Genomic DNA, 13,101 nt, shown 5'->3' on the forward strand with positions numbered 1-13,101 from the left:
TGTGTGTGTGTGTGTGTGTGTGTGTGTGTGTGTTTCCTGTCATCGTGCAGGCGGCGTCGCTGACCGTGGACCTGTGCGGTGAGGACCAGGAGCCGGGCTACTGTGCCGTGAGCAACGTGGCGGTGCACACGGACTGGTAAGGAAAAATGTTACACGCACAAACAGACACGTAGCGCATGTCGCTACGCGGAGCAGCTGTTTTCCACGACGCAGTCAAACCGTAAACGTCGGTTCCGAACCTGCGAAAACTAAAAAGAATAACAGTTCAATAGTGGTAATGAATCCGTCGGGAAATTGTACGTTCGGTGTTCGAGGGCTTAAAACGTAGTTGCTAGGCAACGTGGCCGGTGTCTAGAAGCCACAGAGGCTAACAAGTTAGCGAGCTGACGGAGGGGGAGGCCGGGGGGGTGGGTGGGGTGGGGGGGTGATGCAGGAAATGCAAAGACACAGAAGGAAGAAGATGAAGATCAATATTTCCCTCAGACGTAGGCTGTTATCGAAGTCATGAAGAGAAACTCTACGTGACTAAAATTACAACACATTAGCTGAACATCTTGCCAAACATGAACCTCCGTGGCACACTTTCTCAAACTTTACAACTTTTATTACTTCTGTTTTCATTCAAGTTTTAACGTTAGTTTATTTTTCTTTGCAATCCAATGTTTTTCACGCTGTGACATTATGTAAACCCGAAAGAAAGGACAACATAATCCAGACCGACAGAGAATCAAAGCCTTTACTCTTTTCTTTTTTTTTTTTTTTGCATTCCTGCCTTTCTGTCAACGTCTCTGGATGTACGTTAGTTGCCCAAAAAATGTTTCGTGCCCGTCTCTCGCATATTTCTACGATGATTTTACAGCAATGACTCAAAAAAGTCATGAAGTCATCTGTTGTAAATATACAATACATGACGTAAACCTTCATTAAATTACTGGATGATCATTGCGTGTAAAACACAGACAGCTCAGAGCCAAAACCTTGCGGGGTGAAAACCTGAGACTGTGCATGTTTGTCTGTGCGCGCGCGCACGTGTGTGTGTGTGTGTGTGTGTGTGTGTGTGTGTGTGTGTGTGTGTGTGCTGTATATGTGTGTGTGAGAGATTTGGCAGATGAGAAAGGGCCACAGAGGTCTGCAAAAGGTTTACTTTGTGAGGGACCATGTTGTTGTGAAACCCGATGACCCGCAGTGTCTTTCTGTGTAAGTGTGTGTGCAAGTGCATAAGTGTGTGTGTGTGTGTGTGTGTGAGTTCATAAGTGTGTGTGTGCGAGTTCATAAGTGTGTGTGTGCAAGTTCATAAGTGTGTGTGTGTGTGTGTGTGTGTGCGAGTTCATAAGTGTGTGTGTGTGCGAGTTCACACCTTTTGAACACATGAATGCATTTGTGAGCTTTTGGATTTCGCCGCATATGTACTTTCTTTGTCTGCATGCATTTCAAGCCCGTGTGCTCCTGTTCATCTGTCCGTGTGTGTGTGTGTGTGTGTGTGTGTGTGTGTGTGCAGGATCCTGGACGTGCAGCCCAACAGGCTCTCGGTGGGAGGCGTCAGGTCAATAGAACCCGTCCTTCATCGGCGCGGTCAGGTCGCCACCCACGACTTCGTCGGCTGCATCATGGAGTTCGCCGTCAACGGCCGCCCGCTGGAGCCCAGTCAGGCGCTGGCATCGCGCGGCATCCTCGACAGGTCGGCCCCGCCCCCCCCTCGCTCTCACATCACTCTCGCTCTTCTTCCCCCCTCCATCTGTCCGTCTCCTCCGACCTCCTTGACTCGCCGTGGGACATCTGTTCACACTTTCAAACCCTCTCGAGAGTTCTCAAAAAGATTTTTAGTTTTTGGTTTTTTTGTTTTTTTTAATACAAACGGCAGATTTTTGTTGACGGAGGGGAAAACCAATTGCAGAATTCCAGAGAATTTTTTCCTTTTTCTTTTCTGTCTTGCTGGTGAATAGGGAGGCGAGAACAGATCTTTTAACATGCTAATTAACCGGGGGGAGGGGGTCTTTATGGGTTGGTTTTTTTTATGTTGCCGCACGGGGAGAGAAATCACAGCTCATCACAGCCGCTGTTTTTTGCAGTTTTTCTTTTTTACGGCCGACTTGTCAAACTGACTGTCTGATTGTCCGTTTTTTGTATCTTTGTGTCCCGAAGATGTCCGAGACTGGAAGGAGCCTGCACCGCCAGCCCCTGTAGACACGGGGGCACCTGTTTGGACCGCTGGTCTTGGCAGCAGTGCCAGTGCGTGGACGGCTTCACCGGCAAATTCTGCGAGAAATGTAAGTACATTGCCTTTTGAAGTGGGGTTTTTTTTTTTTTTTTTCTGCTGAGGTTGCACTTTCAAAAATATACATATTCTTATCATGATTATTTATGATCCATCCCTCTTGAGTCATCGAAGTGCACCATGTAGCTTCATATAAGCTGCGCCGCTGAGTTCTGAGATTCATTTCAAAGCATTTGTGTATTTTATTAAATAAATACTCATTAAAAAATTTTTTTTTAAATAAGGCTGAGAAACCTTCACAAAACCTGCGAGACACTTATAGCTCCCGTGTAAGGTGCAAACGTTATGTTCAGCAATGTTCCCCCCCCCTCAGACAATTCTCACCACGTTTATTCGGAGGCTTTCGTGTCATTACTGGAGACAAACAAGGTCGTTACTGAGAAAACTGGGAACTTTCTTTCTCTGTTCGCCATCAGGTTTGATTTTGTGGGAAATCTGCTGGTTTTGCTTCATTGCACGAACAGTGGTGAGGGACATTTTCTTTCTAATACAAAAGGAGTGTGCTCCGTCCGTGTCGCCATCGTCAGTCCTCCGGGAAGAAGAAAAAAATAAGAAAATCAAGTAGAAACATCCTCTTCTCATCGACAAATGTCCAAATTTGGAGTAATTGCGACATAAATAAATCCAGTGATGTCACGTACGAGGCGCTTTCGGATCGGAGGGGCCGAGAACCTTTTTGTTCCTATAACTACGTTTTGTGGGGACTTTTTTTTAAATTTTAGGTCCTCCCTCTGCCTAAGGTCTCTTTCTTTTAAAAGGCTGTAGGGCTTTTAGTTTGAAGTGTTGCGTTTCGGATCACAACAAGGCTTCAAATGAACGAGTTAATAACGTCTTAAATGTAATTAAAAGTACTGCGACTGTTCCATTTGTTTTTTTTATTGGCCCTCTTGTATGAAACACGCTTTGGATCTTCAAACAGATCAAATATGTTCATGAGTTTCAAACCAGATCAAGTAAACTGAAAACGTTATTTCCTCAATTAGCGAAAGGGAAAAGGGAAACTCGGGGTGGGGTGGGGGTGAGGGGAGGGGAGGGGGGAGCTCCTCCCAAGAAAGTCCCTAGAACTGGTCATGTGGTTTCAGTACATTTTTTTACTTTAGTGTCACAATGTCTAATTCAATTCAATTTTATTTATATAGCGCCAAATCACAACATATGTTATTTCATGGCACTTAACACATTAAAGTCCTTACAGCAAGACTTTACAATGTTATACAGAGAAACCCAACAATTCAACAATTCCCACCTCCAAAAAACCTCCAACAGAGGGAAGGAAAAACTCCGTCTTAACAGGAAGAAACCTCCGACAGAACCAGGCTCAGGGCCTCGACCGGTTGGGGTGAGAGGAGAGCAGAGAGAGAAAAGGACAGCATAGAGATAGAAGAGAAGAACTGTTGGTGGAGACGACAAGCGCAGGGCAGAGACATGCAGCTCCATGGCGGGACATCTGCAGAAGAAAGGACAGAAACTACGCGAGCGAGGGAACTGAATGGAGAGACAACAGATAATAAGCAAAAACTGTGGGAGAGAAAAAGATGGTGAGGTATGAGTCAGTTAAAGATTAGGAGGAGCTATTAAAATGAACTGAATAACTTTTTTCCATCCCATCCACCCATCCAAAAAAAGTTTTACTTCAATTGCGCACATACATTCTTCTTTGAAGGCAGAAAGACTAAATTCAAGATACAAGAATTTAAAAAAAACTTTAGTCTGATCTTTTCGTCACACGTTTCAACTTGACTCGGTGTTTATTCATATTTTTTGTGCCGATCTTTGATCAATGTTATGCTAATGTGCTGACTGTATATTATGAAGAGGGCTCGTATTTCTTCTCATTACAGTAATGTTTGATCAAATATTGGCTTGTCGCTTTAGAAAATGAAATCACATCCTGTGATTAGCAGGTTACACATACAAACTTTAACACTCTTTTCATTATACTGACCGGACGTTTTTCTGGATTTACAGTTAAGACGCGTCAATTATTTTTTTTGTATGGATTCAGTGTCTTGCTCAAAGGCACGGAGGCTGCTTTGGGGGCTGACCTACATCTTTTCGGTTATGGGAAGAGGGTTGTAACCGCTGGTGAGAATATGAGGGCCAATTTGTGGTTATGGCAGCGGGATTAGGAAAATCATTTGTACCCGACCGTCGGCCAGGAGCGAAGTGGAAATAAAAAAGTTTTAGCGTCTCCTGTGAAGTCAGGACCGGACTCAGGACGTTCTCTTGTGTCTTTTTTCTCTCACACACACAGACATGACGGCGGACACCGCCCTGTCTCTGGACGGCACGGGCCGCCTGGACTACTCCCTGAAGCAGGGCCCTAAACGGGACGTCCTGCTGAGGCGGTCGTTGCAGGGCGCGACCTCTGACCCCGTCGGTCCCAGCAGGTTGGAGGTCAAGTTCAGGACGCGCAGCAAGAGCGGCACTCTGCTGCACGTGCAGGAGAGCAGCAACTACACTACTGTCAAGGTAAGGGATAAAGGGAGATGAGTGCAGAACATTTTCAAAATAAAAGCGTATAAAAAAAAGCACAAAAATAGAAGATTTTGCTGCAAAAAGAATAATGTTTGTAATATAATTTTCATGAAAACGGCAAAGACAGCCTAGTGCACAAGTATGTCATTTTAACTGGAAAACTGAAGTCACATCCATCTTTTGATCAATTCTCTTCATGAAAATCAACACTTTTTTTGGTAGATATTTCAAAATAAAAGCTTCCCAAGTCGGAATGTTGATTCTAACTGTTTAAGTTGTGTTTGTGAACAATAAATAAGTAGCAAATGGGATAAAAAAAAACTGTTGTCGAAAAACAATAAAGTAAAAAAGAATAAGAAAGGCTTCTTTAAGAAATCAAGCCCTGCATGTGATTAGTTGTGGTGAATAAAAGATTGATTGGTTCTTATTTGAGAATTAGTGGAACAATGATCCATAAACAGGCGTTGCGTTTGCAATCATAAATCTCCCGTAAAACAACATGCATCACTGAGGAGGATCAACTCATCGTGAATATGACGCGAGATTAATTGTGTCGAGATCGATGACTATCTGACTTTAAAGGGAAATTATCTCATGTACACAGAAGTTACTAATTAAAGCACTTTTATTGTTATTTTTTTATTGGGATTTTAGCAAAGTGGCCGATGTTAGCAATTAGCCACTTTGCAGTAATGCTGACTCGGCTCGAATCACTATTAGTTCACGATTGTAATGTTTTTCTAGTCAACGCCGCCACAAAACACCAGCTTCATCTCATCTGGTCTTTTGACGTGACAGAACCACGAACCCTCCGACGTGGCTGCCAGATGAGGATACTGTTGTACCACCAACAGCATTTATTTTCTTTAAGTCACAAACATACATGTACTCAAAACATGTCTACATATGCATGTGTGCGTGTTTTTTGGCCTCGTATTGTTTTCACCACCGGTCATCCTCCCACACTTCCTCTTTGTATAAACTTGTAGGAAAAGCTACCATCCCCATTCCCTCTTTTCTCTCCTCCCATCCCGTTCGGCTCCCTCTGACCGATCCTGGGCCGCTTCCCAAAATTGTCCTTTCAGACACCCTCCGACCGCTTCTCACTTTTTTTTTTTTCTTTTTTTTTTTAGCAACTCTCTTTATGATTTTTTTTGTTTTGTTTTTCCGGCTCTGAGCAGCTTCTGGTGCTCATCAAATCACCATCACGGCTTCCAAACCCGGTCCAGAAAAGTATTATAAGATCTTCCGAACCCCCTAAAAAAAAGAGTGGTAGGGGAATACATAGTGTATGTACATACTGGATGTGGAGAGCGAGAACTATATAAACTGAGATATATAAAAAAAAAAAAAAACAAGATGTTTAATAGATAAAAAACCCCATGATGAGTTTTCCAGCTTCAGAGCTCTCAGTATTCTTTGGCTTTGGGGACTTTCCGCTTTCCCCATTTTAAATCAATTCTTCCGGAAGCTACTTATCATTGCTGATTTTTTTTTGGGGGTCTTTGAAAAGGGAGGAAAGCGGGATTACTTTTCCATCGAAAGTCTGGAAGAACACATGAGATTACCATACGCCGTGTAAGCCGCAAATTTGTTGTCCGTGCCAAAGTGAGCTCGATTAATTTCTTTTAAAGACGCGCTCTTTCCTCTCTCCCCTCTTTAAAAAAAAAAACCAAAAAAAAGGCCCCTTCAATCTCTGGCGGGCATTTTCATGAGCGTGTTTTCGCTCAAATTTGAGCTTCTGATCATCTTCTGACTGAATGACATCGACTCCACACACACACACACACACACACACACACACACACACACACACACACACACACCAGTCGTGAGAACATGATTAACTGCAGTGTCCCAGTGGGAGAAAGATTTATGAGCATCGAGTTGCCTTTTTTGTTTTTCGCTCTCTGACCTCAGCAGCCGAGTCTGAAAGCGCTGCGGTGGTAGTTTTGTGGGGGACCCGAACGAAGACTTCCTCTCATTGGTCGTGATTGATGCCGACAGGATAACTTATTGTATTAATCTTAAACAAAACGACAGTTTTAACCCCTTGTTTGTGTGGACTCCCCTCAGAGAAGATTAGTTATCATGTGCTTAAAATTAGGAATTATAACAATAAACAGATTAAGAGAGTGAGCAGTTTCAAAAGTTTCTCACTCGGTCTTGTCATCGCTGATCTATGGTATGATGTGTCGCATGCATATTAAAGTAGAGACATATTACTTTATATTGATTCGAAGCTCCTTATGTTATTTATGTACTGTATATAAAAGTGGAAGTGCGTTAAGATGCAATACCACCGAGTGCCACTGGAGGTCGGCTCCAAAAAGCCTCCGGCTCCATCGACTCCCATTCAACTTCTCTCATGAAATACAAAATCAATACATTTTTTTCCACGAGTTATCTCGGTGTTGTTAGAGAAAGTCGCTCCTTCCTATTAGTTTTCTGGCGGTCCATATGAAAATAATTCCATCATTAATTAGAAAATATTGTGGTTTTTTTTGGGGGGGGGGCGTGTCTGTTTGATTGACAGGCCTGTGGTACAGTCAGGTTATGGCTATCGGTGGGCGGGACATATTATCGTCGGGTTTCCGGTCAGATCCCCCGCTCGCTCCCCATCTCGTTTAAATATGGTCACTTCCTGCTCTGAACTAGCAAGACGGCAAAGCCCAAAATCCGAAACGAGAGGCTTCCTAACGGGCGTTCACAAACCGACGGGCGACGTCACCGTTGGTGGTGCTGCTCGGTTTCGCTCAGGAAAACAAAATCCAATCACCTAAAGTTTGCCCGGTTTACTTTCGTTTTTTTTTTAACCATCTGTGACCGCAATGACCAAACCTTCATCTCTTTATTCCTTCTCTCAAGCTGAGGAACGGCAACATCCACTACATCTCGGATGCGGGCGTCGGGGGGAAGGTGGAGCGGACCGTGGGAGACGCGGTGCTGTCCGACGGCCAGTGGCACACGCTGCGGCTGGTCAAGAACGGCTCGGTCACCGTGGCTCAGGTGGACGCCGGCCACCCGAGGGTCATCCCGCACGCCACCCAGGACTTCGGAGGTCTCGGCGTTTTGACCTTCTCCCTGGGGGGGATCCCGCCTGGACCCGCGCAGCAGAAAACCGGAGCAGGTGAGGTTTGACAATGTCAATGTTTGGATTTTTGGAAGAATGAGATAGCAGGCCATCAGATGAAGTCATTTCTGGTCTATTAACGACCTAATTTCTTTACTTGCAACTGGAAAATTACCAGTTTGATTGCCTGAGGGAGCACATTTTTTGCAGTTAATGTTATACTCAAAATGTAATTTGTACTAAATGCATGTAATAGGAACAGGTCATGTTTCTTTTAAGGAGTTACAACCTGCTAATCTGCCACAAAGAACTTTATGAATATGAATTTAAAATTGGAAAACACTGGAATTTTGAATTGATGTTTTAGACAATAAATTTGTCATATTTGCCATCAGTAAATCTCATCTTTGATATTTCCTTCATGAAAACTGATACATTAAAAGTACACTATATTTACATGTGTTTGAATGTACTTTGTGTATTTATGATCTGTGTCAAACACACATGCTGATGCGTTCAAAAACTTGGTGTTTGGCCAAGAAACTCACCCACTCTTCACCCGCTGTAAATGACTAATGCAGCAGCGTTTCTACATGTTATGGAAACCTCTTCTTCGTACTAAAAAGTTTGCACACATGCAGACGCAGCACATGTATGTGACACAGCCCTCGTGAGCTTTTGAGCCCTTATAAATCCAGTGCAGACTTTGTTTTGTTTTTTTCCCCCCCAAATGAATTAATAGTCTGCTGCTTAAACTGCGGATCATATTTGGTGACCGTCCAACAAAACTCTGAGGAACCGGCCTAAAAAAAAATAAAAATCTGTTTCTACTTGACACTGCTGAGATTTACAGTAGTTGAATAAATGTTGATTTACCAGAGTATCATTTATGGACAAACTAATATTCTTTTAATTCGACTTTGTCTTGGAGCGCCTTTCGAAGCTTTGTGTTGGAGTTTTTGGTGTTTTCATCTTATTTCCATCGACTTTAGCCTTAAATCACGGATCAGATGACCTCGAGCATGAGTTCAGAGCAGTTTGGAAAAGGTGAAGGAGAAGGTTTCCAGAAGGAGTTCATGCAACACAGTAAATTTTAGAATTTCAGATGGGAGGGGGAAAACAAATTCAACACTGTGGACTAATATGGTAAAAATGAGCAATTTGAATGATTTGTTAACCTCCTTTATTCAGAGACCGGGGCGTATTTCAAAACAAACACGTTCTCAGCACGCAGGTCCGGTGGCAGACCGCCCGTTAACCGGCCCTCACCTCAACATGTGCCTTTAACATTTGTGTTCTTGTTGTGTGCTCACTTTTTCAAGCAGCTAATGAAAAGACATGAATGGATTTAATCTGCAGTGGGGATAAATTCAATAAAAATGTATTTACATCGGCGAGGCAGTGCTGTTAGGCAATGCACAAAGCAAAAGATTGAATTAGACACAGAGACGTTCATCCAATCCAGATGCACGTCTTGAAGCTATGATGGCTCCGACGATTGGATTCTCTCTTCGAAAATATTTCATATTTCTTCTCTTAAATTGGCCAGTGACTGATCGGCCCATTTTGAAAGTATGATTTTTTTTTTTGAGGGGGTTCTTTCCACAAAGAAATTTCACTTGTTTTTTCTTCGTAAGCTTGAACCACTTACTCATCTAAACAAAATTCCTCCAGCTCTGATTATAGCTTCCAGTTTCTGCTATTTACGAGGACGAGATCGAGCATCGGCAGACATTTTGAAAAACAATGAGTCTCCTGCTATTCGGAAATGATTCCCCTCCCGGTCACTGTTATGTGCTTGTTAGATGCTTGTTAGCTAAACTGGTTGTCTCTCCTGTTCATTTGCAGGGTTCGACGGCTGCTTGGCCCACGTGAAGTACAACGGAGAGAACCTGCCGTTTACCGGAGAGCACAACCTCGTCAGCCTGACGAAGACCAGCTCGTCCGTCAAGATCGGCTGCAGAGGTCCCAACCTGTGTGAAAGCAGCCCGTGCTGGGACGGCCTGATGTGCGTCAACCAGTGGTACACGTACCAGTGTGTCCCGCCCGGGGACTGCGCTTCCAACCCCTGCCAGAACCACGGCAGCTGCGTGCCGGACCCCCGATCGGGTTTCACTTGCGCCTGCTCCGAGTTCTACATGGGCAAGACTTGCGAGACCTTGGTGGCCTGTCTGGGCGTCCAGTGCCCTCAGGGTACCGTCTGCAACACGGCCAATAACGGTGGATTTGTGTGCAGCCCCGGTCCCGTCGCGCCAGAGACAATGGTCCTCCCTATCTGGGCGGTGCCGGCTATCGTCGGCAGCTGCGCCACCGTCCTCGCTCTGGTGGTGCTCAGCCTGATCCTGTGCAACCACTGCAGGGGCCGCAACAAGACCAAAGTGCCAAAGGAACCCAAGGAGAAGAAACCCAAGGAGAAGAAGAAGAAGAAGAAGAAGGGTAGCGAGAACGTCGCGTTCGACGACCCCGATAACATCCCGCCATACGGAGACGACATGACGGTACGGAAGCAGCCGGAAGGAAACCCCAAACCGGACATCATCGAGAGGGAGAACCCTTATCTGATCTACGATGAAACGGACATACCCCACAACAATGAGACCGTCCCCAGCGCTCCCTGCGCTCCCTGCAACGGCCCCGAGGCCGATATCGAACATTACGATATAGACAACGCCAGCAGCATCGCCCCTTCAGACGCTGACATCATCCAGCACTACAAGCAGTTCCGCAGCCACACGCCCAAGTTTTCCATCCAGAGACACAGCCCGCTGGGCTTTGCCAGACAGTCTCCCTTACCCCTCGGAGCTACGAGCTACACCTACCAGCCTCAGTACACCCAAGCGCTGAGGTCCACTCCGCTCAGCCACTCCCACTCCGCCTGCCCCACCCCGAACCCTCTCTCCAGACACTCCCCGGCCCCGTTCACCAAACCTTCCTCATTTTACCGCAACACTCCCACCAGGGAACTCAACCTGGCTCGTCGCGAGGGGAGCCCTCTGGACCTGCACAACGACATGTGCCAACCTCCGCCCATGTTCAACTACGCCACCCGGCTGGGGAGGCGCAGCAAGAGTCCGCAGACCATGGCCAGCCACGGCCACACCTCCAGGCCCGGCAGTCGGCTGAAGCAGCCGATCGAGCAGATCCCCCTGGAGACGGGGCCTCCGGTGGGGCTGTCCATCGAAGAAGTGGAGCGGCTGAACACTCCGCGTCCGCGCAACCCCAGCATCTGCAGCGCCGACCACGGGCGCTCCAGTTCGGAGGAGGACTGCCGCAGGCCGCTGTCGAGGGTCCGCAACCCTGCCGACGGCATCCCTGCCCCGGAGTCCTCTTCGGAAAGTGACTCTCACGACTCCTTCACCTGCTCGGAGATGGAGTACGACCGGGACAAGCCCGTGTCTTACAGCTCCCGGGTTCCCAAGCTCTCCCAAGTCAACGAGTCCGACGGCGACGACGAGGACTACGGCGGGAGGCTCAAGCAGAGGCGGTACTCGAGTCGGAGGGCAGAAGGAGGGCCCGGCATTTCCCAGGTGCCCCCCGGGGACCAGCACTACACCCTGCCCCACAAACTGGGCCAGCAAGCCGGGGGCTTCAACTGGGACAATCTGTTGAACTGGGGCCCCGGCTTCGGACATTATGTAGACGTGTTCAAGGACTTAGCCTTGCTTCCCGAGAACGCGGCAGCGAAAGACATTGAAATGAACAGTGGGGATGGCTCGGTGACCATTCTCAACGAAGGAGAAGCCGAGCAATATGTATGAGACTATTTATTACGGTGTTGTAGAATATGGTGACGTTTAAAAAAAGAAGAAAAGGACGACTGTATATTTCGAAAAAAAAACATCGGACTTCATGTTTTTTTTACATTACTCAAAATAATAAGACGACTTTCAATGCAGTAAGGCAGAAAAAAAAAACGGCACCCGTGACGTGACAGATTTTGTCACCAGCCACCTTGGAATAGTTTACCAGTCTCCTCTAGGTTCAACCCGTACAATCGTGCATTCATCTCTCCGAGGCCTCGTTACAGCGGATCCATTGACACCGAGTGGGTTGAAAAAAAAATACGAAATAAAGAAAGAAATCCATGTCTGAAATCAATTTAGCGACTGCAAAGCTCCATTCACATTATCTTGATCAAACATTTCTGTTCTTTATTACCGATATTGCCTCTCCTTTCCAAAAAAACTTCACTGTCACATTCGCAGCTGAGAGATAAGACGGGGAGATAATATTAACACTTACAGGAAGAGAATTCCAACGGGCCCACCGAGCAAAAAGAAAACTCCCGGTCTCTCGTCTTTTCAGGGGTCGCTTTTTTTTTTTTTTTTTAATTAACTTTAAAGGAAGCATGTGTGTTTGATCCGACTGCACCTGCAGGTGACGGGACACCGCCCCCCTCGGTGTGAAAGTAAGTGCAGCGTTTTGCTCGCACGGTATCCCGGACCCCACCAAAAAGTAATGATCCCCCGTTTCTGTGTTTTTCTCACAGAAGACTGGCTAAACGTTTCAAGAGTGAGATTTGTAATCGAGTCCCCTGCCTTACAGACATTTGAGGATTTCAGTACGGGACAGAACTTTTTCCTCTTCTGGTTCTCCCACGTTCTCTGACCAGCCAAGTGTTTTCTTCGGGCAACGATGATGATGATGATGATGGTGGTGGTGGTGGTGGTGGTGGTGATGATGCTCCTGTAAACATGACCACAACTAAAAAAAAACACTATGAACTATGTGTACATTTTTTTTAATTCATGAGAAATCATGGAGTCATTTTGTCATGTCGTTGGTGTCCTTCATTATTTTGACATGTATGGTTTCTACATTTTTGTACTGTTTATTAACTTAATTTACTTAAGCTGTGTTTTTATGGATATTTTCATATGCTGAAATGTATGTTCTTACTTTCGGGGAAAGTAAGATTGAAGACTTATTTTTTACATTTGTTACATATGTAACATCAGTATTTTCCACTTTTGATAAAACTATAACATGCTGTATGCTTTGTACCTGTAAAAAGCCAATAACAGAATAAAAAAAAGTATTTATTTAAAAAGTGCTTTCCTTTCTTTTCTTTCTTCCTTGCAGCGGGAGAGCAGCTCATTTAGATGCATGCAAACGTTGGCCATTTTTAAAAATAGACACCTTGGAGCTCCGATTACCTCCTTTCCCAAGTCATTCGGGTGGTAAGTTATTCTGTGTTTTGGCCTCCCTCTCGTTCTCTCTCTCTCTGTGTGCAGTCTTTACATAATACCCGAGTCTCAACAAAACATTTTAAAAA

General features: G+C 45.5%; 1 protein-coding gene across 1 annotated transcript in view; it reads left to right on the forward strand.

The window, feature by feature from the left end:
• The window catches only part of fat4 (FAT atypical cadherin 4), a 105,365-nt gene extending 92,495 nt beyond the window's left edge, over window positions 1-12,870 (forward strand). The window contains 6 exon segments of the mRNA XM_069169447.1: window positions 51-136; window positions 1,499-1,678; window positions 2,143-2,267; window positions 4,530-4,747; window positions 7,622-7,883; window positions 9,675-12,870. Of these exon segments, the coding sequence (XP_069025548.1) occupies window positions 51-136; window positions 1,499-1,678; window positions 2,143-2,267; window positions 4,530-4,747; window positions 7,622-7,883; window positions 9,675-11,584 (2,781 nt within the window). The 3' untranslated portion in view covers window positions 11,585-12,870.
• Window positions 12,871-13,101: the final 231 nt, after the last annotated feature.

This window comes from Embiotoca jacksoni, unplaced genomic scaffold, assembly GCF_022577435.1.
Source record: "Embiotoca jacksoni isolate LCO1_2020_lvr unplaced genomic scaffold, fEmbJac1.0.p SCAF_45, whole genome shotgun sequence".
Lineage (NCBI taxonomy): Eukaryota > Metazoa > Chordata > Actinopteri > Embiotocidae > Embiotoca > Embiotoca jacksoni.